This window comes from Bubalus bubalis, chromosome X (genome assembly GCF_019923935.1).
Source record: "Bubalus bubalis isolate 160015118507 breed Murrah chromosome X, NDDB_SH_1, whole genome shotgun sequence".
Lineage (NCBI taxonomy): Eukaryota > Metazoa > Chordata > Mammalia > Artiodactyla > Bovidae > Bubalus > Bubalus bubalis.
This window is the reverse complement of record NC_059181.1, coordinates 9563962-9589885: the sequence shown is the minus strand read 5'-3', so window position 1 is coordinate 9589885 and position 25924 is coordinate 9563962. Positions and strand designations below refer to the sequence as shown.

The following is a 25924-nucleotide window of genomic DNA, read 5'->3' as shown; positions in this document are numbered from 1 at the left end:
ACTGTTATTGAATTCTAGTTTAATACCACTGTTGTTGGAAAAGGTATGTTGGTATGATTTCCATCTTCTAAAGCTTGCCAAGACTTGTTATATGACCTATCATATGATATATCCTAGAGAGTGATCCACGTGTGCTTGAGAAGAATGTGTATTCTGCTTCTGCTGGATGGAATTTTTTATATGTCTATTAGATTCACTTGATCTAAAGTATGGTTCAAGTCTAAAGTTTCTGTATTGATTTTCTGCCTGGATGATCTATCATTGCTGCAAGTGGGGTATTGAAGTCCCTACTATAATCACATTGTTGTCTTTCTTCAGATCTGTATTTGCTTAATATATTTAGATACTCCAATGTTGGGTGCACTTATATTTATAATCGTCATATCTTCTTGATTAATTGACTTTTATTATTATATAATGACTTTCTTTGTCTGTTGTTACCATTTTTTACTTAAAGTCAATTTTTTTCTAATATAAGTATAGCCACCCTTACTCTCTTTTGGCTTCCACTTGAGTGAATTATCTCTTTTCATCCCTTTGTTTTGTGTGCCCTTGAAGCTGAAGTGCATCTCTTGTAGGCAGCATATAGTTGGGCCTTGTTTTTAGCTGTTCTGTGTCTTTTGATTGGAGCGTTCAATTTATTTACATTTAAAGTAATTATTGATAGGTAAGACTTACTAATGCCATCTTTTTAGTGGCATCTTATTCATTGTTTTCTGCCTGTTTTGTGGTTCTCTTTTTCCTTTCTTCCACTCTTGCTGTGTTCCATTATGAACTGATATGCTTTGACTCCCTTCACTTTATCTTCTGTGGATCTACTGTAGGTTTTTGTTTTATGGTTACCACGAGGCTCACATAAAACATGATATGGCTATAACAGAATATTTTACACTGATAGCAATTTAACTTTGATCACATGTAAAAACTCTCCCCTTTTATGGTTTTGATGTCAGAATTTGCATCTTTTTATATTGTGTATGCATAACCAAATTATTATAGTTATAGCTATTTTAACTAATTTTGTCCTTTAAACTTTATGCTAGAGTTAAGTGTTAACACACCACTGTATTACAGTATTAGAGCATTCTAAATTCTTTACCACTGTGTTATATATTATGCTACTAATTAGCACTCATACCTTTCAGCTTGAGGAGTTCCTTTCAGCATTTCCTGTAAGACAGGTCTAGTGGTAATGAACTCCTTCAACTTTTGTTTGTTAGAGAATATGTATCTCAACTTCATTTTTTGCTCTACTTTTTTCACCTCCATTTTTGAAGGACAGCTTTGCTAGTTATGGTATTCTTGGCTAATAGTTTTTTTTTTATTTTTTTTTCTTTTAGCCCTTTGAATACATCATCCCATTTTCTCTCCAAGCTTACAAGGTTTTTGCTGAAAAATATGGTTATACCCTTATGGGGGGAGTTCCCTTGTATAAGAGAAAATTTTTCTCCTTGCTGTTTAAAAAATTCTCTCTTTGGCTTTGATTTAGTTTTATTATAATGTGTCTTGGAAAAGACTGTTTTGGATTGAAATTTTGGAGGTAACCTATTAGCTTTGAGAACTTGGATGTCCAAATCTTTCCCCAGTTTTGGGAAGTTCTCAGCCATTATTTCTTTAAAAAGTCTTTCTACCATTTTGCCCCTCTCTTCTCCTTCTGGAATTTCAATGATATAGATGTTATTTCTCTTAATGGTGTCCCATTAGTCCCATAGGCATTCTTCATTCCCTTTCTTTCTTTTTTGTTTTTCCCAGAGCAGCATTTGACTGGAGCTCTGACCATCCAGCTTTGACCTCTGTCAAGGTCAAATTTAAACCCTCTTAAACCTTCCTTAGCCTATGAAACCTTCCAGAGACAAAGATTCAATAGTCTATGTCAGTGTTGACAACTGTCAAGTGATTCTCCCTTAGGACTAAACTTGAACTCTTGCCATCATGTCCTCTCAACCCATTTCCTCCTATCCTTTTCTTGGGAGTAACAGAACTGTCTGGATTATATCTCCTACACATTGACGTCAACAAATTTCAAGGCAGAAGTACAGCATCATTTTCATCTATTTTTAAAAATTGTAATTATCTTCTTCTTCAATAATCTTACTGGCACTTTTGAACTGAACATCCCATGGAAAGAAACAGGAATTGAAATGGAAAACACACTGGCAGATTTACCCTGGTTCTCTTACTGGGTCGTATAGAGCTAGTTACTGATCATGCTGAGTGTTTAGAAGTAACAGTTTCCACAAATGTAGATTGTGAACACTCCGCAAGGTAATCTATAGTAAATGCTTTAAGTGTTAGTTTCTCCCCTGTCATTTTAAACTCAGGGCTAATTATTTGTACTGATATTTTATTTTATTTTTTCCTGCTTTCTCCTATTTGTTATTGCTGCTGCTAAGTTGCTGCTAAGTCGCTTCAGTCATGTCCGACTCTGTGCGACCCCATAGACGGCAGCTCACCAGGCTCCCCCGTCCCTGGGATTCTCCAGGCAAGAACACTGGAGTGGGTTGCCATTTCCTTCTCCAGCACATGAAAGTGAAAAGTGAAAGTGAAGTTGCTCAGTCGTGTCCGACTCTTAGTGACCCCATGGACTGCAGCCTACCAGGCTCCTCTGTCCATGGGATTTTCCAGGCAAGAGTACTGAAGTGGGGTGCTCAATTTGTTATTGAGACTAGTGCAAATGCAGACATATAAATGTCTAACAGGGTTAGTTATTGCTCAAATGTCTTAGCAGCTTTGCTATTGGGATTAGGTAATTTACTATTCTGCTTGGCCCTGATTGAGATGTAGGGAGGTGGAATCATGCATGCATGATTCTTGAGAGTACTGTGTTCATAGCATTTTAATAGGTCAGGGTCCCTTAACCTCAGCACTTGACACTGGGGCCAAATAATTCTTGTTTGTAGGGGAGCTGTCCTAGGCGTTGTACGATGTTTAGCCGCATCCCTGAGCTCTACCCACTAGATGCAGTAGCACCCTCTCCCAAGTGGTGACAACGCCAAATGTCTCTAGGCATTGTCATCCGTCCCCTGGGAGACAAAATCATCCTGGTTGAGAACCACTGTTCTCTATTACAGACATAGATTTGCTTTTAGGAGAACAAAATGACTGCCGTGCCATCTGAGGTTGTTGTCTGTGAATCTATGATCTCTAATTACTCTCCATTCCTGAACATTCTCACTGTACTGAGAAAAACATAGCTTTTCACCAAAAGAGGTAGAGCACCAATGGTCTCCCTTCAGTGAAAATTGTGAAGATGAATGCAGTGAAAGGAGTGTAAGGAAGGAACTGTGTTTGTGACTTGTGCAAATTGTCTGTTATCCTGGGACCATTTTTCCAGCTGTCCAGCTATACATGTTATGCTTCTTTATGCCTTGACTGTCCTTCTCGTCCATGCTTGCAACAGGAATTCTTTCAAAAAGCCCTTTCTAACCACAGTCTGGGCATGCGTTTGAACTGCTGAGGTTCCAAGCCCAGTTCCATTGCTTCCCAGCTTTGTGATCTGGATGGCGTGCCTTCGGTTTCCTCATCTAGAAAATATGGATGGTGCTCTCACTTACCTCATGGGGCCATTGTGAGGATTAAATGCAGGGGCACATGCAAAGTAGCCACATTCTGCCTGGCACATAATAAGCACGCATCAGAATTTGCATATTATTGTTTTTATTGTTAGCATTATTGTAGTATTAGTTTCTAAGATTTAGAGTCTCAACTGCTTTTTCAAGCCTTTCTGGCTGACTTCTTGGGTTCATTCTGACCTCATATTTCTCTGAAATCATGAAAAGTTTTATATTCTTACAAATCAGAGTTTGTTCCATCACCTTTTATCTATGTCTTCTGAGTAAAATTTCCCAACAACACAGGATGTAATGAGCCAGAGTTTATGTGTTCTACATGATTTGCATTCTCTCACCCATCTCGTTTATTGGATTAGTAGTTAACACTGTTGTTAACGCTGTTGTGGGGATCTATATCCCTGGAAAAAATTAGGTAATCATTTGGGAAAATACCTTTTATTTCCTATTAGGACTTTCTCCTCCTCTTGCCCACTCTTATCGGTTATATCATATATAGTCACTGGGTAGAGACATCAGGATGATATTGATACTAAGATGGAAACTCCCTCCAGACCAAAGCACAATTCAGGAAGATCTCACAAGCTCTGTCTTCTGTCCTGATATTCATAAGAACCCACACTCATGGTTGGAATGAAATCTCTACAGAAAATGTCCCAGAAATAGCATGACCTAGATTAAGTATGTGAAAGGCATGCCCTCCTACTCTCTTAAGACGTAGCTGTGTTGAGCTGGAGGTCTACCATTTTCCAGCATGAATCAGATGTAAACCTTGATTAGTCTAAGCCAGTTATGCTAGTCCTCTGAGAAAGCTTTCCTTAGTCTTAAAGAAAGTCATTAAAAAGAGAGATTCATAAGAAGAAACTGTTGTTCTTTTTCCATATTGTCATTTCTGGATGTGACACTTGAAATGAGTGTAGCCATCTTGTGACCCCAAGGGGAGCTTTAATTGGAACAGAGGCCAACATGCCGAGGGTGCACAGTGGAAAGATGGAAGAAACCTGGGTCTTTGATGATATCAATAAGGCACTAAATTAACTAACTCTGGATTTAACACATCATAGTCTTTCATTCGAAGAAGGCGATGGCACCCCACTCCAGTACTCTTGCCTGGAAAACCCCATGGACGGAGGAGCCTGGTGGGCTGCAGTCCATGGGGCCACTGAGGGTCAGACACGACTGAGCGACTTCACTTTCACTTTTCATTTTCATGCATTGGAGAAGGAAATGGCAACCCACTCCAGTGATCTTGCCTAGAGAATCCCAGGGACAGGGGAGCCTGGTGGGCTGCCGTCTATGGGGTCGCACAGAGTCGGACACGACTGAAGCGACTTAGCAGCAGCAGCAGTCTTTCATTTGCATGAAAGTTAATATGTTTTCCTTGTTGTTTAAAGCCAGTTGAGTAAGAGTGTCTTCTTACTTGCAATCCAAGAGCATCATAACTGAATAGATACTTTGGAAAGACCTTTGTGAAGTTATTGAGAGGTTGTGTGGGTTAGCTTTTGCTACACAAAAAGCCACCCTAAAACTCCATGGCTTGAAACGGTAACCATTTGTTTAGTTCACGATTCTATGGGCTGATAGTTTTTTCTGGGCTCACCTGAGAAGTTCTTCTGGTTTCAGGTGCTCTCATTCATTCATGCATCTGCAGTCAGTTGCCAGGGAGGCTGGGGGCTGGCTGGTCTAGGATGGTGTCAGCTTGGTTGTCTTATCTGCTCCATTGGTCCCTCGCTCTGCAGGACTTTCGGTCAGGCTGTTCACTTGGTAAGCTACTCAGCCTTTAGAAAAAGAGAGAGAGAGAGAGAAAGAATGGAGTGGCCCACTTGCACTTCTACCACATTCTATTGGCCAAAGCAGGGAAGAAGAAGAAGGGAAGAAGGGAAATAGAGTATATATCTTGTTGGGAGAAACTGCACAGCCACATTATAAAGGGTGTTGAAGAAGTAGTTTTGCAGTCCACTGCAAATATCTTCTAGTGAATATTTACAAAGCCCTCTCCCTGATTAGTTGAGCATCATGGTAAATAAATGGGTTAAAATGTGGGCACCTCTACTTGTTAAACAGACTTGGGCTCTTTAGTTAACCTCTTTAAATCTTCATTCACGATCCTATTAGGTGGAAATCATCATGATTCCTTACCCATAGGGTAACAGTGAGGATTCAAGAAGATACTTCTTCTAAAGTGCTTAACACAGTCCCTGGCTTATAAATATTAATCATGATTTGTAATCTGTAGAGACAGGCCTGTGTGCTACCTAGTTAATGCCCTAGCATTCTCTCTCCCTCTCGCTCATTTTCCTCACTCTCTTCTCTTCTCTTAGTTAAACAAAACTCTGAGTAATTTCTTATCTGTTCTGCCACTACCTTTGCCCTATGGCTGTTCTAGTCAGCAGCTGGATCACAGCATCTCCATATCTGTCAGAGGCTCGTGACCCCAGTGAAGCTCTTTAGGACACTGGCTTGCCAATGCCTAATGCTCACTGATGGGTGCACTGGGGCCTGGCCTAAGGCCTTACCTTGTCTTGGGCCTTGTTACTTCTGGGTTTTGATTACCAGCAGCTTCCTCTTTAGGAGAGTGCCAGGTTGAAATCCCAGTTGAGTAATACATGGAGATTTTGGCCATCCCCTACCACTTCTCCAAGTTTTCCAAGGAGTGTGTTACTTGTAGGCGTAGATCTAGACTACGAAAAATGTCTCTCAAGTGCCCCATGCTCCCGGGCACCCTGGATCATCCAGAAACATTGTATGGAAGAGTTGGAGCTGTCCCCAGATTTCAGGTTCATGTTGAATTTGTATGGAACTTGGGCATAAAGACTTCTTGACCAAATAAATTCAAAGAGGATTCTGAATCAGCTTTGAAAGAAGATCAAGCAGCCCAGCAAGATATAACTGACTCCTGCTCCCCAGCTAATTTTAGGGAAATTCCAGTTTTACAATGCTGCTGCTGCTGCTGCTGCTGCTGCTAAGTTGCAGCAGTCATGTCCGACTCTGCGACCCCATAGACGTCAGCCCACCATGCTCCCGCGTCCCTGGGATTCTCCAGGCAAGAACACTGGAGGGGGTTGCCATTTCCTTCTCCAATAGTTTTACAATAGGAGGGGCAAAAAAGCTTGTGACAATACCAATCAGAAAATCCAGGGGAAAGACTGAATAGAGAAAGATACTCTACTAGAGTTCCTCCAAGTGTATTCTCAAATTTTCAATATTCACAATTGCTTGGTGATTTTATCCTTGCACAGATCACTGAGGCTTTGCCTAACCTCATATAAAGCAATGTCAAAATATCAGAAATATCTGAGATCCAAAATTAACATCTTATAACATAATGGCATGATCCAAGTTCCAAGGTCCTAAGGCCTTGATTCTTTTCTGGGTGGAATCCAAATGAATATTATTAATATCTACCACATTCTGACTGTCCTAGAAAAAATGCAAGGCTGTCCTGGGATTTATGTTGTATAGTTTCTGGTTTCTAGGCATATTTCATCTGACATATTTCTCCAGCCAAAGAAGATTCCTAATGAAACTGATAACAGGCCGGCAAACCTTGGGAGGGTCTTTAATGACAAAGAATGAGATAGTTGTCTCTTATCCAGCTGAGCTTCCAGGCTTTATGTATTTGTGGTGACATTTCATCAAAAGCCAAGATATTTTTATTTAAAAAATGGTAGATTCTGAAGTCTCAGAAAAGTTCTTATAATTTCAAGTGCTTGTATCCATGTGGGCAAGAGATTGAAGCTTTTACCATTCAACTTTTGACTTCCAGACTGATCCTCCTTGAACCTCAGATATTAGGCCCTTGAGGATTTATAATGTGATTTATCTACTCCACATCTCTCTGATCTGGCCAAGGTAACTAGCCCTGGCCAAGCCACACTGATGACCCAGACCAGATACATCCCTTAGAAGAGGAGGTAGGAAGGGTACAATGTGTCTCCAAGATAAACCTACTAGACTTCAAAAACACGACTACTGTTGGACATTTCTAGCTGGATCAGAAAATATGGCTCTTATACTCAATCGACAGACTACAGTAGAGGTCAGTAGGGATGAAGGCTTATCCTAAGATATTCAGTTGGTGATGGACAGGGAAGCCTGGCATGCTGGAGTCCATGGGGTTGCAAAGAGTCAGACACGACCAAGCGACTGAACTGAACTGAAGAAATATTAACCAAAGTGTATTATTATTTTTTTTTTACTTTACAATATTGTATTGGTTTTGCCATACATCAACATGCATCCGCCATGGGTGTACACGTGTTCCCCATCCTGAACCCCCCTCCCACCTCCCTCCCCATACCATCCCTCTTGATCATCCCAGTGCACTAGCCCCAAGCTTCCTTATCCTGCATCAAAAGGTCTTCAGTCACCCTCAGATTCCAGCTGACAGGTAGGAGCTAGCTGCAAATGGAGTCTTCTATGCTTTGAACGCCCATCAGTGTTTCAGCGTTGACCTGGGCTGGGTTTAAGCTACTTGGCTTCGACTATGTATCGTGTCAGCTGCCTTCTCTGCACCTGCACCTTGCTTCAGCTCAACCATCCTGTGCTCCTGAGATGAGTCTACTCGTCTACAAACCAGCTGAGAAATGTGATGCTCTGGTCAAGTTCCTAAAACTCCCTTTTATCACTGCCCTGTACAGTCCACAGATGGCTCCCCTAGGGAGGGTTATATGAAGTAATTTTTTCCCTTCTTATTCCATCCCATTTTCCTCCTGAGGTCTGGACTAAGTCATACTTGCCAGCACACCGGAATCCTGAATAAGTAAGACCCTTTCCTCTTTGTCTTAACTGAAAAGACCTATTTGACTAACCATCTCTAGATAACAACTCTCAAATTTTATATCTTCATCCCTGACTTCACTGCCAAATTGCAGGTTTGCATATCTAGTTGCCTCTTCAGCACCCTCACTTGGATTTCTCATGACCTCAACTAAACTCCTAGTCTTCCCTCCAAACCATTTTACCTGCAACCATCCCATTTAAATTGATGTCAGTCTCATCCTTCTAGTTGTTTGGTCCAAAAACCCTGGGATAATCTTTGACTCTCTTGATCTTTCACAGCCTACAGCGAATTCCCCAGAGAATCCTGCTGGTTTTGCTTTCAAATTGTATTCAAAATCTAGCCACCTGTTCTCCATAAAGCAGCCAGAGTGATTCTTTCATATATAAATGACATGGTGTCACTCCTCTGTTCAAACTCTACCATAGATTCCCATTTTACTTAGGATAAAGGTTCAAGTTTTGCTTCTAAGGCCCTAGATATAAATTTATACTAGTGGCTTTAGTGTTACCTGCTATTTTGTACAGTTTGGGTGTGGGAATAAATTTGGGTTACATGACAAGCACTGTACTATCATAAATTCAGACAAATAATCAGTATAACCTTCCTGGAATCCACAGTTTGACTTTTACAACTTGAACTCTGTCTGTTGAAAACATTTGTCAATTGGTTAATGAAGATTATCTTTGCTCTATCTGTAAGAAAAAGGGACAGCTATGCAACTAGAAATGTAAACAGGAAAGAGCTTTAGCTTTTCCTTTGGGTTAAAGAGTCAACTTATTGTTTATTTTAAGTTAAGTACTTATAAATTCACTTTGTGTGATAAATATGTGGTTGAAACCAATTGGACTAAAGGCAAATCATTCTTGATCATGTACAGTTTTAAATTCCCTCTGTTTTATATTCCTGATAGCCTTTCTTATTTCTTAGAAGCATTACTCTATCAATTTTAAGATAAGAAATTATGCAAAACATCCTTTTTTCTCTGACCAAAGTTATCCTCTCAACTTGGAGAACTAGAGGAAGTTTATGCTATAGCTATTTACAGACCTCACCATTTATTACTCAGTTGAAAGTGGATAGAAAGCTGAGCAGTAAGGGAAATATGGATCTCAAAGTCTATGCACTTTGCTCGAGCAGGATGAAGACCCACCCTCAGGTCCAAGCCTATGAAGAGGGAGCGTTGTAATTGAACTCCATGGTTGTCTGGTTCTTGCTTAGTTCTCAGCATACAGCACATCAAACACAGGGAGGGAATTTGCAATGGGCAGGGCCACTCAAAGTGCAATCTTCAAGAAGTGGCACCGAATTCAGAGCCTGCAGAGACAGCAAAGTTAATAGCAATAAAGCTGTTTGGAGCCATTTAATGTGCAGCCCCAAAGATGTCATGTTGTAGCCTAGTCAGTGAATGCTGTCCAAGATGATGACACTGAGTCACCTGGAAAGAAAGAAAGGGCACATAAAATAACGTTCAGGCAACATTCTGATTGGGATGGGATATATTGTAGGAAAATACCTCCTTTAAATGGTTAAAAATGCAAAACTAGTAAGAATCAGAGCAGTACCTTTTCATTTTGCCCACATGTGCACACTTATTCTCAGAATATGACAGTTTTCCTTCAGAACTCTTATGGTTGAATCTCCCATCTCCCTCACTTCTCAGCGTCCCCTAATTATTACATAGCTTTGCACACTTCGAGTGACTTTTATTCCTAGGCATTTTTCTCTGTGTTCTCATGTATTCATTCATAGAACACATACAATGTCCCTGTGAGATGGCTACACTATTATTATCAGCCTTTAAATAAGGAAATTAAGTATGAGGGAAATATTAAGTATTATCTGCCCAAAGTCATGGAGAAGGCAATGGCACCCCACTCCAGTACTCTTGCCTGGAAAATCCCATGGACAGAGGAGCCTGGTGGGCTGCAGTCCATGGGGTTGCTAAGAGTCGGGCACGACTGAGCAACTTTACTATCACTTTTCACTTTCATGCATTGGAGAAGGAAATGGCAACCCACTCCAGTATTCTTGCCTGGAGAATCCCAGGGACAGAGGAGCCTAGTGGGCTGCCGTCTGTGGGGTCACACAGAGTTGGACACGACTGAAGTCACTTAGCAGCAGCAGCCCAAAGTCATACAGCTAATTAGTGGCAGAGTCAATCTGTTAAGCTACCCAAGTCTTCTTCTAAATGACAGTCCTGTGACATAGGAGAGCAGTCTTTGCTGGGTCTCCTTTCTCATGTATGCACCGTGCTTCAGATGACTTTATTTTAGTCCTACTTATTGCAGAATATCATGGACAGAGGAGTCTGGGGGGTTACCCTTCCCATAGGGTCACAAAAAATCAGGCCCAACTGAGCAGCTAACAGGTTTCTTGCTTTCACTTTCTTCTTTATTTTCCTCTGGATGCTCTCCTCTCTCTCTCTAAAATTGTGGGCCTCAGAAATTAGCACAATGCTCTGAATTGTTTTGTATCGAATACTTCTAGTAACAAAGACTAAGTCCAAGATGGGTTTACCTTCTGGTGGCAGCCATGTTGGATTGATAGCTCATGTTAAGCTTTTATTCAGCCTAGCTTGGCAAGGCATCTATAGTAGCTCCCTCCCTGACCTCCTTGCTTCTGCCGTACTCCCTCAGTGTCTGTTCTCTAACCAGCAGTGAGAGTGATCCTGTTTAAACAGCTGCCGGATCACTTCTCTGCTGGAGGCCCTCCAATGTCTACCCACGTTTCTCAAGAGTAGAAGCCAAAGTCCTACAATTGTCTTTAAGGCCCTCCTTACAGCTTCCTATCCATCTTCACCTCCTGCCACATTGCCCGTGCACTTTGGGCGCCAGCCACAAAGGCCTCTGATTCTTGAGACCTTTGCACTCGCAGTTCCCTCTGTCTACAACAGATTCCCCTCAGATATCCAAGTGGCTTTCATCTCTTCCTTCAGGTCTTTGCTCAGATGCCATCCTCTCATCCCCACCCCATCATTTACCACCCTCCTTTCCTGCTTATTATATAGCCATGGCATTTACCACCAGCTATTTGTTTCTTCCTGCTACCTTGCCTCATATATTATCCACAGAACTTTTCTTGTCTTATTCATTAGTGTGTATCCAGTATTTAGAATAGTGCCTTGCATATAGCACGTAGCCAATAAATAATTGTTAAATCAAGATTCTTTTTTAAAAATTGAAGTGTAGTTAATTTACAATGTTGTGTTAGTTTCTAGTGTACAGCACAGTGATTCAGTTTTATACACACACACACACACACACACACACATCTGGGCTTCCCTGGTGGCTCAGATGGTAAAGAATCCACCAGCAATGTGGGAGACCTGGGCTCAATCCCTGAATCGGGAAGATCCCCTGGAGGAGGGCATGGCTACCCATTCCAGTATTCTTTCCTGGAGAATCCCCGTGGACAGAGCAGCCTAGTGGGCTGCAGTCCATGGGGTAGAAAAGAGTCAGACACAAGTGAGCAACTAAGCACAGTGTGTGCACACATGCGTGCGCACACACACACACACACACATATATTCTTCTTCAGATTCTTTTCCATTATAGGTTATTTTAAGATATCGAATATACATCCCTATACTATACAATACATCCTTGTTGCTTATCCATTTTATATATGTGACTCAAGACTTTTGTTGTCTTCAACATAAACTGTTGTTGATCAGAGGACTGCTTAATTCTGTGCTATGTGGTTCTTTTGGGGACATTTAGATCTAGTTGTAGAACTTCACATTTTGTTAAATCTCTTATTGAAATGGAAGATACAAAGGTGATAAGTCATGCAGCGTCTGATTTGTTCCTAGTGAATCCCTAGATATATATTTGAGATTAAAGATATATATTTTCCAAGTACAAACCACAGTCTAAAAAATGATATTTTATAGTTTTGTCAGGTGTCACAACCAAACTCTCCCTCTATCCTTTTGAAGAGTAAGTTTCCTCAATCTCCATTCTACTTTTTTTCTAGTGCTTCATTCTTTAACAAAGAATCTGTTTGTCTGGCAAGTTGTTTTTCTGGGTCCCATCCTCTGGGTCTTCAGTGGATTCTTTCCATTTTCAGAATGGGCTGAGAGAACACTTCTGCGGAGCTAGCAGAACATGAGTATCTTCTCAGTAGGGAGTCAACAAAAATTTCAATAATTAGTCACTGCTTATAGCTGGCCATTGTGAGCTAGCTTTCCTACAGAATTATTGTGACAAAATTCTCCCATTTCCCTCACTCCTCAAAATTTCTTGGCTGCCAGAATTTTCCTGCCTCAGTGTCATCTTAGGCTCCTTGTTCATCTATTTTTAGCTTTCTGATTTCATATCCTGCTTTCTCTATTTCAACTCGATTGCATTCACCTGACTTTCTGCCTCAATGTGTTGAAGTTGGACTACTCCCATTTTTTTTTTTTCCTGAATCTAAGAGCTTCATTCAGGAAACAACCTGAGTAGACTTGTATTTCAGCTTTTATTAAAGTGACATCCCGCCTCTTTGTTCAGAGCCTCACACACTGCCCCCTTTTCTCTTGACCGGTTTTTCTCTTAATGCTGTGAGAAGCGAGTGGATCTCAGCTTCCTTGAATGTGGGAGGAGTTTGACTGAAACTGCACTGATCCCTGCCAGCTCACTTTGCTTTAACCTTCTTGATCATAAGTGCTTAAATGTGTCAATTACTTTATGTCTTAGAAAGATGATGTCTTTTGATTCATATCAAGGGTAGTAAGAATCCACCTCTTGGGACTTGCCTGGTGGTCCAGTGGCTAAGAGTCTGGGCTTCCAATGCATAGGGCGCAGGTTTGATCCCAGGTCAGGGAACTAAGATCCCACATGTCGTGCGGTGCGGCCAATAAATAAATAAAAAGAAAAAAAGAATCCACCTCTTTTTGATGTGGCCGAACCAGATCCATCATCATCCTCGAAGGCCCACGTCCCTGTGCTGCTCCCAATCCGTCCCGACATCATTGCTCTTGGACCACTGACAGCACTAAAGGCCTATACCACACACTCAGGCGGCATGCTTTCATTTCCTGGCTCTGCCACTTCCTGTGTGAGTGAGGTTTGGACATTTATTTAAGTTCTCTGAGCCTCAATTTCATAATCTGTATAATGGCAATAAAAATGTTTGCCTCTAGGTTTGCTTCAACGAGATATTATAATGCAAAGCACTTTAACAATTATTATTTTTTGCTCTTCAACAATAATATGTACAATGTTAGAATAAGGGGAAGTAGTGGAAAGTTTGTTTTAAAGGCCTAGTTACTGCCATTTCACCTGGACCTGGAAGACTTGTTTTTCTGGGTGAAGAAATGTTTTCCCTGTGTGAAAGTTTCATAATCACAGCCAAGCAGGCCCACGAGCCCTGCCACTTAAAGCGGCTCGTCTCTTTTATCTGTAACACTTATATCTATAGCCTGGGAATGAGGATACTGGTCCAACTCCTGATATTCTACAGGATAACCACTGAAATCTCTCTGGATTCGATGCCATGATCCATGGCTATGGATGACCAGGACTGACATGGACACTCTGAATTTCATACCATGTGGTGGCATTCTGATTTCCCTGTGAGCCTGACCGAGTTTTGAACAGGTAAGTGAAAGGGATGGAGGCATAGTGAGCATCTGGGAGAGAAAAGAGGACCCTTTTTTAAGTTTTTCCAAGTTAAATCAAGAGAGTCAACTTGTGGAGTGAAGGGTAGTTTTATAATTCAAAAAAATGGCCCTGGAAATGAAAATTTACCAGAAAAAAATGAATTCTATAAAGACAAGGGCAAAGTTGTTTACTTGGGAAAGTATTATCCAAGTGGAGAGTTTTTGTGAATATGAGTTTAACATAAAAAGGAAGGAAAGATAAGTGATTATTAATGGACTTGTCTATAAAACATCTAAGTCCCCAAACATTAGCCCCAAGATTCCTAATACCAGAGTTCATTGGTCACTGTAAAATCCTAATATCTTCAGTGTATCTTTAACAGATTTTAAGGAACATATTAACCAAATGTACAAGTTTTGATTTGGCCATAAAAATGCAAGAAGAGCTGTGATTCTCTAGGATTAATGAATAACATTTGTTTATTTGATTTGCTCTAAGAAATCATTCTAAAATCTGTTTACATATCTGGCCTCTCCAGGATGAATTTTATGTTGGTTCAGCAGATTGTTTACAGTTTTTTCTTCTTCTGCCTTTTTTTTTTTCATCTTCCCTGCTCAGTGCCCAACCCAAGGTCAAAGGCTGATAGAGAGTAAATCTCATGAGGAGGTTTTACTCTAGGGAAGTTGTTCAGTGGATGGGATCTTGGCGTACAGAGAAAGATGACAGGCTCTTTCTGGCTCCTCAGCCTTGTTGCTGTAACTGCTGCTCAATCCACCACTGAAGAACAGGCCAAGACATTTTTGGAGAAGTTTAACCATGAAGCCGAAGACCTGTCTTATCAAAGTTCACTTGCTTCTTGGAATTATAACACCAATATTACCGATGAGAATGTCCAAAAGATGGTGAGTCCTCATGGCTACAGAGGGGTATTGGTTGCTTCTTAAAAATCAGCTTACTGCCCAGGAAACTGAAAAGGGAAATCAAACAAATGCTCTGAGCTGTGAGATTGGATGTTTGCCTCAGTATTTCTGATTCTGGAGTCCCAGATGACTGAAAAATTGACCTTTGAGTTTACTTGAAAAAATGTTACAAAATAATTCACTGGTCTCAGTCCAGATTCTTGGTGAATATGCTTTAGAAATTTGCCACCATAATTCTTATCATAGTCAGGCTTTCAAAGCATGTCACAGAAATGCCATAAGTTATTCAGTTAATAATTTCCTCAAGCCTACAATGTCAACAGGAATATCTAAAGACTCTCTACAAATCATCTATTAACTGAAAAAATATGCAGCTGGAGGCTTAGTGAAAGAGCTCGCTAGTAATTAAGATTACCAGGGGTCGGGTGAGGCTGGACTTGGGAATTCCTTCCTTAATTGTCACGGAGTTCTGAGGGACTTCCAGAGTATACAGGATCCACAGAGCCCTCCAAGAAAACCCGTAATCAAACCAGTTCTGACAAATCTCAGAATGCTCTGGGAAAGCAAGATGTACTCTTTGACAAGTGCAAGGATTTAGGAAGTTTCTTCCCTCACGTATCTCAAAGCAGTGCTGGAAATGGAGTGACATTATTTAAGCAAAGTTTTTGTGACACTTGTCCAGCAACGCATTCTTTCAAAAATGTAGTTCAAATCTTATTTTTTCAAATAGTGGGTTACAGGTTTAAGTTAAATCACTGCCACTCACTGGACAGATTCTATATTCTGGACAGATTCAGTCTGAGATCTGCTGCTTCATGTGAATTCCCCAGGAGATTCCCCCTCACCTCCACTTTTTCTAAAGCTTTAAGAAATCCAGGAGATTTTGACAGCCCAGCGTTGTCATAGGAGACCATTTGTTTTTCTTGTCTCATATTTTGGTCTTACCTTTCTTCATGGTTGCTTTTTTCTCACGTTTTATTTGATCTTGACCACTGTGCATTTGTTTTCATTCTCAAATAGTCCATAGGTGGTGGTGAAGGTAGACCAGCATTGTGCCTAAGAGCTCTGGAGTCAAACTGCTGAGGTCCAAATCCTGGCTCCACCGCTTTCTACCTGGGTGAACTTGAGCTACTTAATGAACCTTTCTGCGCCTTAGTTTTTCTGCCCGTGAAAAGCCATGTAATACCATATTTGCTTCATAGGGTTGCTGTGACAACAGCTAATACACAAAACCACCAGAATTGTGCTCAATGCTTGTGAGCCTAGGACAACAATACAGCACCATTGGTGTGAAGGTGAGAGGGTATTCTAATTGCTGAAAAAATGTGTAACAGTTCTGTTCAGTGTCCAGATACTGAGAGGGCATTTTACAGAAGGAGATGCAGTGACGTTTGTTGAAATCATCTCTGGATCATTAAGTGCTATCACTTTTGAATTGCACTGGTTGATTAGAGGAAAGGCAGAAATGAAAGGGCCTAAGTCCACGAAGGGTAGTCCAAGTGCAGACAGTATGGGCCCTTTAAAGAAAAGTGAAAATATGCAAATACAAGAAGCAAGCAGGGGGCCCAGTATCCCCTTTCTCCAGCAGTGGTGAAGGGCGAGTTAGCGCATTAGTGCATCTGTGTGGATTTACCTGGGGAGGAGGCAATAAACAGGGAGGACAGTGGCTCCTCTGTTCTCTTATCACATTTATTGAGATCCCCTAATGAAATGGGAACTGCAGCTGGTGCTACACGAGGTACCAAGATGAATAGGAAGCTGAGATAATGGTCCACTGCCGATGGCCATGCTTATAGAAAGACTTGGAGAAATGGAGAATGTTTTCCAAGGAAAGAGCCACTGGAGTGATTTACAGGGATGAGAGAGACTTAGAAGGGAAAACAGAATTAGCTCTACAAAGCCTAACTCAAAAAGAAAAAAAAAACATGAGTCTGAGATGGAAGAAGAAAGACTAGAATGTTCCCAGTTGTATTGGCCAACTCTCTTCAGATTAGAAAGATGGTGCCTTTGAAAGCTCAAAAGAGATAAATTTACAATAAATAGGAGGAGGTGCTGTTTCTATTACAGGTAGTGAAACTGGTAAGACTTGTAAATCTAGACCATTCTTTAATCTGAAAAAGTGAGACATTGAAAACTATAAATAGGTTTTGGAAATATTTAAGCGAATGTAAGGATTGTAGATCCACTGTGGGTGAGACATGCATTTATGAAGCCAGTTCTTTACCTTCCTCAGTATCAATGCCTAGGGCTATGTCACTTTACAGTGCCATCTCACTGAAGGTGACGTGACTGTGTCCTTTGCCATGTGACTCACATCTGCTGTTAGCAGATGTCTTACAAGTAGAGGCGTGAAAGGACTTGAACGATGGGACTTTTCCTTTGCACCTTTGCTTTTACCATGAGGACATGCCTGGATTGATCAGGTAAAGAGTGAGAGATGTGTGGAATAGTTGTCCTGGCAGAAACTAATCCCCCAGGGTTTTAAGAAGATCCAGCCAAGATTAGCAGAGTTGCCTGGCAACACTCAGTGATTCTAGGCACACAAACAATGAACACTTACGCCGTTGAGATTTTGGGTTGTCTGTTATGTAGTACTATTGTAGCGATCTTCTTCCCTTCGCTCAGTCATGTCTGACTCTTTGTGACCCCATGGACAGTAGCCTACCAGGCTCTGCCGTCCATGGGATTTTCCAGGCAAGAATACTGGAGTGGGCTGCCATTTCCTTCTCCAGGGGATCTTCCCAACCCAGGGATTGAACCCAGGTCTCCTGCATTGCAGACAGACGCTTTACCATCTGAGCCACCAGGGAAGCCCCATTGTAGCAATAGATAACTAATATAAGAAGAGAAATTTGGGCTGTATGACATGTGTATGTTCATATCCTATCATGATTGAGGGCAATCTGTCATTTCATAATTATCCCTTGGTATAACGTTCAGAGTCAGAATATTGGGCTTATCAGCCAATCGACCTAGTGTGGCAATTCTTAGATCAAGTCATGAGAATAGTTTAAAATAATAGAGGGCACTAGAATTTGATCAGTATAGTGTCCCCAAAGCTCGCTGTTTAGGAGAGGTCCATCGGATAGATCTAAGGAAAAATACTTTGTTCAAAACAGATTTCCACATAGTTCAGAAATTCAATGAAAATTACCAGACACTTGCTTTAGAGCAAATACAATTCTCATGTTTGAGATCAAACATTCACCAATTAAACTGTAATTCTCTTCTCAGTAAAATGACATTACTTTTTTGCATTTATTGTTGGTTTGATTTTTGAAAGAGTCCTTTGTAAGTCAAAGGATTTTTGTTTCTTTTTTTGCAAAGTCAGAAGCTCTTTGGCAACATGGGAGGTCCCTGGACAATTTTTTTCCCCTGGAAGAGAGTGAAAGGATCCTGCCACTGGCAGGGGCATCCTGGTTCTCTGTTCCAGTATTTGGCAGTAGCTACTACTGCTGCTGCTGCTGCTGCTGCTAAGTCGCCTCAGTCGTGTCCGACTCTGTGCGACCCCATAGACAGCAGCCCACTAGACTCCTCTGTCCCTGGGATTCTCCAGGCAAGAACACTGGAGTGGGTTGCCATTTCCTCCTCCAATGCATGAAAGTGAAAAGTGAAAGGGAAGTCACCCAGTCATGCCCGACTCTTAGCGACCCCATGGACTCCAGCCCACCAGGCTCCTCCGTCCATGGGACTTTCCAGGCAAGAGTACTGGAGTGGGATGCCATTGCCTTCTCCGTAGCTACTACAGCTGCCCCCAATTCCTGTGGGCACAACTGTGAAGGGAGCATTGAAGACTGCCCTGTTGGAGCCCGAGGTCTCAGAACACTTCATAAATATTTCTTGTTGAGTTATCAGAAGCTGTGAAGAGACAGCAGAAGGCCCACACTTACCCTTTGGGTGGGCAGGGCCCCTAGAGCCCTTGGGCACACCTGCTTCCTGGACCTTTTCCTCTGTCTTTAGGGCGGGGACACAGTGAACCCAGAGCAGGGTCATTTTAAACTGCTATTCTGTGCCCAAAGAGAGAATGCACACTTCAACCCTGTCTGCAATGAGTCTGTCCCACACTCCCCAAGATATGTAAGCACCTACGCATAGGTACAGGGGTGGGGAAAGGTCAGTGTGATGCAGATATGATGGAATTCAGGAAATCTGATGCTATCCTGATTCTGCTAAGCTGGCTGTGATGCCTTGGGCAAGTCACTTACTTTTTATCTCATAAATGTAAGATAGTAGATGGGCCCAGTCAAGATTTTTCAGTGGATAACAGTGGTGAGTGGACAAGTTCCACCTGTGGAGGATTAGCAGGAGTCAAGTGCACTGGAGGTGTTGTTCATACTAGTTTTCCTTTGTCATGAAAACTTGATAATGTCCCAGTTGAGTGATGTAATTTGGTAAAATTAAACTTGAGCAATTCAAAATGACATGTTTCATACCATCCAGATTTGACACACTCACTGATCTGAGCACTCTGACAGGACACCAGGCGGCCACCAGCTACACCCAGGGAGGGCAGCCTAGTGGTCAGGAACTACTGCTGCTTCTCAGTGTGTGCCAGGTAACTGGGCAAAAGACAAAACATTTAATTTTGGCTAAATCCTTTGGTTTGGAGCAGTTCCATGGGGGGTTAAGATCTAGTTATAGGACCTAGGGAATAAAGTGGGTTTTCTTTTTCTTTACTTTTACTATTGAGGGCTTTTATAACAACAGCTTTATTGAGATATAATTGCGTGCTAAGTCGCTTCAGTCATGTCCAACTCTTTGTGACTCCATGGACTGTAGCCTGCCAGGCTCCTCTGTCCATAGGATTTCCCAGGCAAGAATACTGGAGTGGGTTGCCATTCCCTTCTCCAGGGGATCTTCCTGACCCAGGGATTGAACCTGTGTCTCTTACATCTCCTGCATGGGCATTGGTAGGCAGATTCTTTACCACTATCACCACCTGGGTTATGTACCATAAAATTCACCAATTTAAAGTATACAATTCAATGTTTTTTAGTATATTTACAGAATTATGCAAATATCATCACTATCTCATCTTAGAACATTTTCATCACTCCAAAAAGAAAGCACATGCTTATTAGCAATCTCTTCTTCCCCTAACCCCCCAGCTCTCAGCAACCACTAATCTACTTTCTGTCTATAGATTTGCCCATTCTGGACATTTCATATAAATGGAATTATACACTAGGTGGTCTTTTGTGATTGGCTTCTTTCACTTTGCATGCCGTAGCATGTATCATTATTTTGTCCCATTTTACCACCAAATAGTATTCCATTTGGAGAAGGCAATGGCACCCCACTCCAGTACTCTTGCCTGGAGAATCCCATGGACGGAGGAGCCTGGTAGGCTGCAGTCCATGGGGTCGCTAGAGTCGGACATAACTGAGCAACTTCACTTTCACTTTTCACTTACATGCACTGGAGAAGGAAATGGCAACCCACTCCAGTGTTCTTGCCTGGAGAATCCCAGGGCCGGGGGAGCCTGGTGGGCTGCCATCTATGGGGTCGCACAGAGTCGGACACGACTAAAGCGACTTAGCAGCAGCAGCAGCAGTATTCCATTATATGGATTTTACTTTACTTGTTATTGTAAAAATTTTCAAGCACATATACAAGAAGAAAGACTAATATGTTGAATCTCCTTATACTCATCACCCAGCTTCAGCAATTATCAACACTTCGGCCAGTCTTGTTTTATTTTTCTACCCAACGCCATGTTTATTGGATTATTTTGAAGGAATAACTATATGTTTTATGTAATAAATGTTTCACCTTGTAGCTCTCAGTGTAAGAATTTTTAAATAACCTTAATAGCAGTTTCATGTCAAAGACTTAACAATAATTCCTCAGTGTAATCAACCCTCTAGGCAATATACAAATGTACCCTAATATCTCATTTTAAAAATTCAGCTGGTTTGTTTTAATCAGGATCTAGCAAAGTCCTCTCTTGGTCATTTTGGCAGAGGTACTTTAAGTCTCTTTCAGTCTATAGAGCCCTTCCTCATTTTTTTTTTTTTTGTAATTTATTTGCAGAAAAATTGAGTTGTTGCTCCTAGAGAAACTCCCACATTCTGGATTGGCTGACTGTGTTCCCATAATGTTGCTTAACATGCTCTTTTGACCCTTGTATTTGCTACAAATGTATAGATCTGGTACAGAGGTCAGCACACTTTTTTCTGTAAAAGGCCAAGTAGTAAATATTTCAGGCTTTTTGAGCCCTACAGTTCCTATTCAACCCTGCCATTGTAGACCAGTCAACTCTGCCATTGTAACACAAAAGCAGGTATAGACAATACATAAATAGGTGTGAATATGCAAACTTTATTTATAAAAACAGATGGTAGGCAGAGTCCTGCTCTAGAGATTTGATCAAAATCAGGTTTCCCCTGTGAGGTTTTTTAATAGGTGTGGAAATTGAATCTATACTACTAGCAGGGTGCAGGAATATTGAGCCAAAAAATTAGCCCAAAATTAATTCAGGTTCCTAGAGCTCTGGAAAAAATAAGCAAATTAAAAAATCTGTAGAGACCCTTTTTAGATCCAAAGCTCAAGGCATTTCTACTTTATGCAATAGATACAAATAAATTTAAGATAGACCAAAAATTAAATAGGAAAAGCAAGTCAAGCTTTTATAAGAAAATATAGGTGACTTTTGGTTAGGAATGGTTTATTAAGTGAGTCTTGGTTGGGAATGGTTTATTAAATGAGTTTTACTTGAGAATGGTTTATTAAATAAAAGACATCATAACTGCACACACACACAAGACAAGAAGCAGAGAGCGCCCGCGGTGTCCATGGAGAGAGGTTGAGATGGCCGCCCTCTAGCCCTAGACACTGGGGCGGCAGGACGGCGAGGATGTCGGCTTAGTTAGTCCCGACCACTGTCCAGGCTGTGAGCAAGAGGAAGCTGCAGCCCACCTGGACCGCCCTCACCCTGACACTTTTAGCAGTAAACAAGATAAAACAATTTCTTAAAGATAAGCCTGAACATGTTGGTGTGAAAGTTGGTGTCCGAACTAGGGGTTGTAATGGCCTTTCCTACACTTTAGAATTTACAAAGACAAAAGGAGACTCTGATGAAGAAGTTATTCAAGATGGAGTCAGAGTGTTCATCGAGAAGAAAGCACAGCTAACACTGTTAGGAACAGAAATGGACTATGTTGAAGACAAATTATCCAGTGAGTTTGTGTTCAATAACCAAACATCAAAGGAACATGTGGCTGTGGAGAAAGCTTTAACATTTGACTCCTCAGGACTGCTCGGGCTGTAGGCCACCGGAGACCTGTGGAAGCTCTGGGGCTTATTGACAAAACCATGTGACTGTCACATGCTTAAGGTGTGTAATGTATGGCTGCCTTCCAAGGAAAATAAAGTGATGCATTTGAAAACGAAAAAAAAAAACACCAAGAAGCAGAGCTTGAGAAAACATTTTGATACATATAATTAACAAAAGATTGACAGCCAAGATATATAAAGAAATTTTACTAAATGATAAAGACAAAAATTCACTAGAAAAATCGGGGAAAGATATGAGCAACAAATGCATAGAAGAAGAAATTCAAATAAATAAACAAATATATATATATATATATACACCTCATATATATGTTTAACCTGACTAATAATCAGGATAACATTATTTTAATAATGAAATACCAAATTGACATAAAATCATATTTGCCAAAATATGATATCTGTAGAAGTTGAAACTTGCTTTTTAACCCATCAGTTCCACTTCCAAAAATTCCACCTGGAGAGCCTCACCTGTGTACTCAAGAAACTTTATATATTTGCAGATTTAAATTAAATATTAGCAATTTTATATGACTTAACCTAATACAAGGATGTATATGGTAAAAAAAAAAGTATTACTTAAAGACAGGAAACATTCATAGATGAGAAATTATTAAATAAATTTGAATTTGGTCATATACTTAAATAGTATACAGCAGTTAAGATCAATAAGGAATATATACTTGAAAAACTAGAAAAAATAAGTAATGCTAAGTGAAAAAAGCAGAGAGATTTTCTTTTTTTCTCAACTTTATTGAGATATAATTGACATATAACATTGTGTAAGTTTAAGGTGTACAAACTGTTGATTTGATACACTGATATATTGCAAAATATATGGTAGCAGCAGTAGCAGTCTTAACTAACACCTGCATTACATCACATGATTACCATTCGAGAACATTTAAGATGTATTCTCTTGGCAACTTTTGAGTATATAATATGATATTATTGACTAACCACTAAATAAGTATGCCTGAAGCAATTATTATAAAGTGTTAACATTTTAAAAACCTGAGTACAGGTTTTTGTGACATTTGCTATGTTATTTATACTATATTATATTTTTTTATGAAATATATCAAATATATATCTGGTGGGCCACTTTCTGGTAGGACCCAATTTCAGGAGTGAGTTTTTTTTCCCCTATAAATTAAAAAAAAATTGAAATGTTTGAAAGCCACATTGCTTCCTCCCATCTGGAAAAAGAAAAAATAAAATTTTGATTCTCAAGACAAAGCAATAGAATTCATATTCTTATAATTTAGATTCCTTACTTTGTTGAATAGAATAAGTGTTTTTAAAAAATATGCACATATCTGGGCCTATTTGACAGAGAAGGCAATGGCACCACACTCCAGTACTCTTGCCTGGAAAATCCCATGGACAGAGGAGCTGGTAGGCTCCAGTCCATGGGGTCGCTAAGAGTCGGGCACGACTGAGTGACTTTACTTTTGCTTTTCACTTTCATGCGTTGGAGAAGGAAATGGCAACCCACTCCAGTGTTCTTGCCTGGAGAATCTCAGGGACGGGAGAGCCTGGTGGGCTGCCATCTATGGGGTCACACAGAGTCGGACATGACTGAAGTGACTTAGCAGCAGCAGCAAGGCCTATTTGAAAAGTAATCAAGGCAGTTTTCATCTTTAAATCTGATGTGGTTTGGAGAGCTATGTCTGGATACTGGGTCAACACATGGGGCCTGAGGGTGGAGGGTTCCCTGGGAACTTGTCGGGCGCCAAGTCACTGCCTAGATGTTAAGATTCCTTTCAGTTTTTCATCTTCTGTCTTCAGGAGACTCTCATACCTACAGGGAAAGAAGTGGTTTAGAGACTGCTGAAAGAATAGCCTAGGAATTGATAGTGAGGCATAGAAAAAAAGATGAAATTTTAATTTTTTGCATTTCAAATAACTTATCACAAAAGCATTTTAATTGTTTAAATAAAACTATCATAATTTGGAAAGAGACCACAAGACCTATGACTTAAAACGAAGCTCATATGAAAACATCTAAAAGCATAATGAGATCATATTTAACTTGCATATCATTAGGGCCAAAAAGAACAGGATATCTTATGGAATGGAAGGAAATGGCAACGTGCTTCAGTATTCTTGCCTGGAGAATCCCACGGACAGAGTAGCCTAGTGGGCTACAGTCCATGTGGTCGCAAAGAGTTGAACACAACTAAGCAGCTAACAGACACACAAAGTGTAATTTAGGATTTTATATTTTCAGTCCTTGAAATGACAAAGGATCTCTCAATAGGATGAGAATATGGTATCCACTACAGTTATACATAGCGGGTCAGAGAGGGTTTTAACTTCCTGTGATTGTACTGAGTTATGTGTGTCTTGACCCCAAGCCCCCATCAATGGCTGCAGAAACGTTTGCTGTGTTAATTGCTTCTCTTCTGCCTTTGCACAGAGGCAGTATGGGATGCTGTTTATTTGACCTGTAATAGTTCTTTTTGAGGAGAAGGCAATGGTACCCCACTCCAGTACTCTTGCCTGGAAAATCCCATGGATAGAGAAGCCTGGTAGGCTGCAGTCCATGGGGTCGCTAAGAGTCAGGCACGACTGAGCGACTTCACTTTCACTTTTCATTTTCATGCATTGGAGAAGGAAATGGCAACCCACTCCAGTGTTCTTGCCTGGAGAATCCCAGGGACAGAGGAGCCTGGTGGGCTGCCGTCTATGGGATCGCACAGAGTTGGACACGACTGAAGCGACTTAGCAGCAGCAGCAGCAGTTCTTTTTGAACCCTGTAGCTATGTAAGTAACTGTATATGCTTCAATTCATTCATCATTCAAGTGCAAAAATTACATATAGCTGTCAAGCAGTATGTAAGTGACTTGGTTGGTATGTATGAACTGACTTTGATTCTCTGTGTAACTGCTTAGCTGTCAGTTTTATTTAGGCATGGGAACCTTATAGTATGAATATGGAATAAATTGTAAATAAGATTAAAAAGAACAGCTTGAGATGGAACAGTGTATCCTCAGGGGCCAAAATTCAAGACAGCATAATGTTTTTGTGATACAAAGTATAACACTTCTAGTGTGATAATGATAAATAAAACAGATATCTTCAAAGTTCCCACATACATTATAATTTTAAAAAATATTTTAAGACTGAGGCTTTTTGGGGATTCTGGGTTGTCTCCAAGGGAGATTGAAAATAAAAGAATGCTCTTAATTTGGGATCAAATTTTACCAGAAATTTTGCTGTAAATCATCCTAGATTGGATGAAAAAGGGTAGGGGCTGAGAGGTGGGTGGTGGGTTACATAAATGAATCTGTGCTGTAGACCAAACTCCTTTTTCCATAGCTCATTCCTTCTCATTCAGACATGGTACAAAGAAGACCAGAATATGTTGAATCCAATCTACAGCCAGTGGTTGAGAGCATTTAGCTTTAGAGGCAAACATATCTGTGTTGATTCCCTGATTCTTCCAGTTAATAGCTGTGTGACCTAGTCAAAGTTACTTACCTGCTCTGTGCTTCATTTGCCTCATTTGTGAATTGGAGACAGTCACAACCACCTCACAAGATTGTGCAGACTCATTGAACAGTAGTTCGTAAGGGGTTGTGTGTGCTCAATAAAGAGAAATCATTTTCCATTTCACTGTGACTGTTCTACTCATCTCTTGTATGATCCATTGCTGCACCTTTCATGAACCACTTTCATCATGTCACACACCTGCTTGAAACCCCTAAGTGACTCCCTAGTATTCACAGGATAAAAGTAAAATTTCTTAATCTAGAAAATGCAGTCAT

General features: G+C 40.7%; 1 protein-coding gene and 1 pseudogene across 2 annotated transcripts in view; both read left to right on the top strand.

Annotated features, from left to right (window-relative positions):
* Nucleotides 1-13538: 13538 nt before the first annotated feature.
* ACE2 (angiotensin converting enzyme 2) overlaps nucleotides 13539-25924 on the top strand; it is a 50851-nt gene continuing 38465 nt past the window's right edge. The window contains exons 1-2 of one of the 2 annotated variants that reach the window (XM_006041540.3): nucleotides 13539-13934; nucleotides 14556-14839. In XM_006041540.3, coding sequence (XP_006041602.1) covers nucleotides 14657-14839 — 183 coding nt within the window. In that variant the 5' untranslated portion in view covers nucleotides 13539-13934; nucleotides 14556-14656. The remainder of the gene's footprint in view (nucleotides 13935-14555; nucleotides 14840-25924) is intronic. The other variant, XM_044936630.1, reaches the window with a different exon arrangement.
* LOC102408882 lies at nucleotides 21714-22245 on the top strand (annotated as a pseudogene).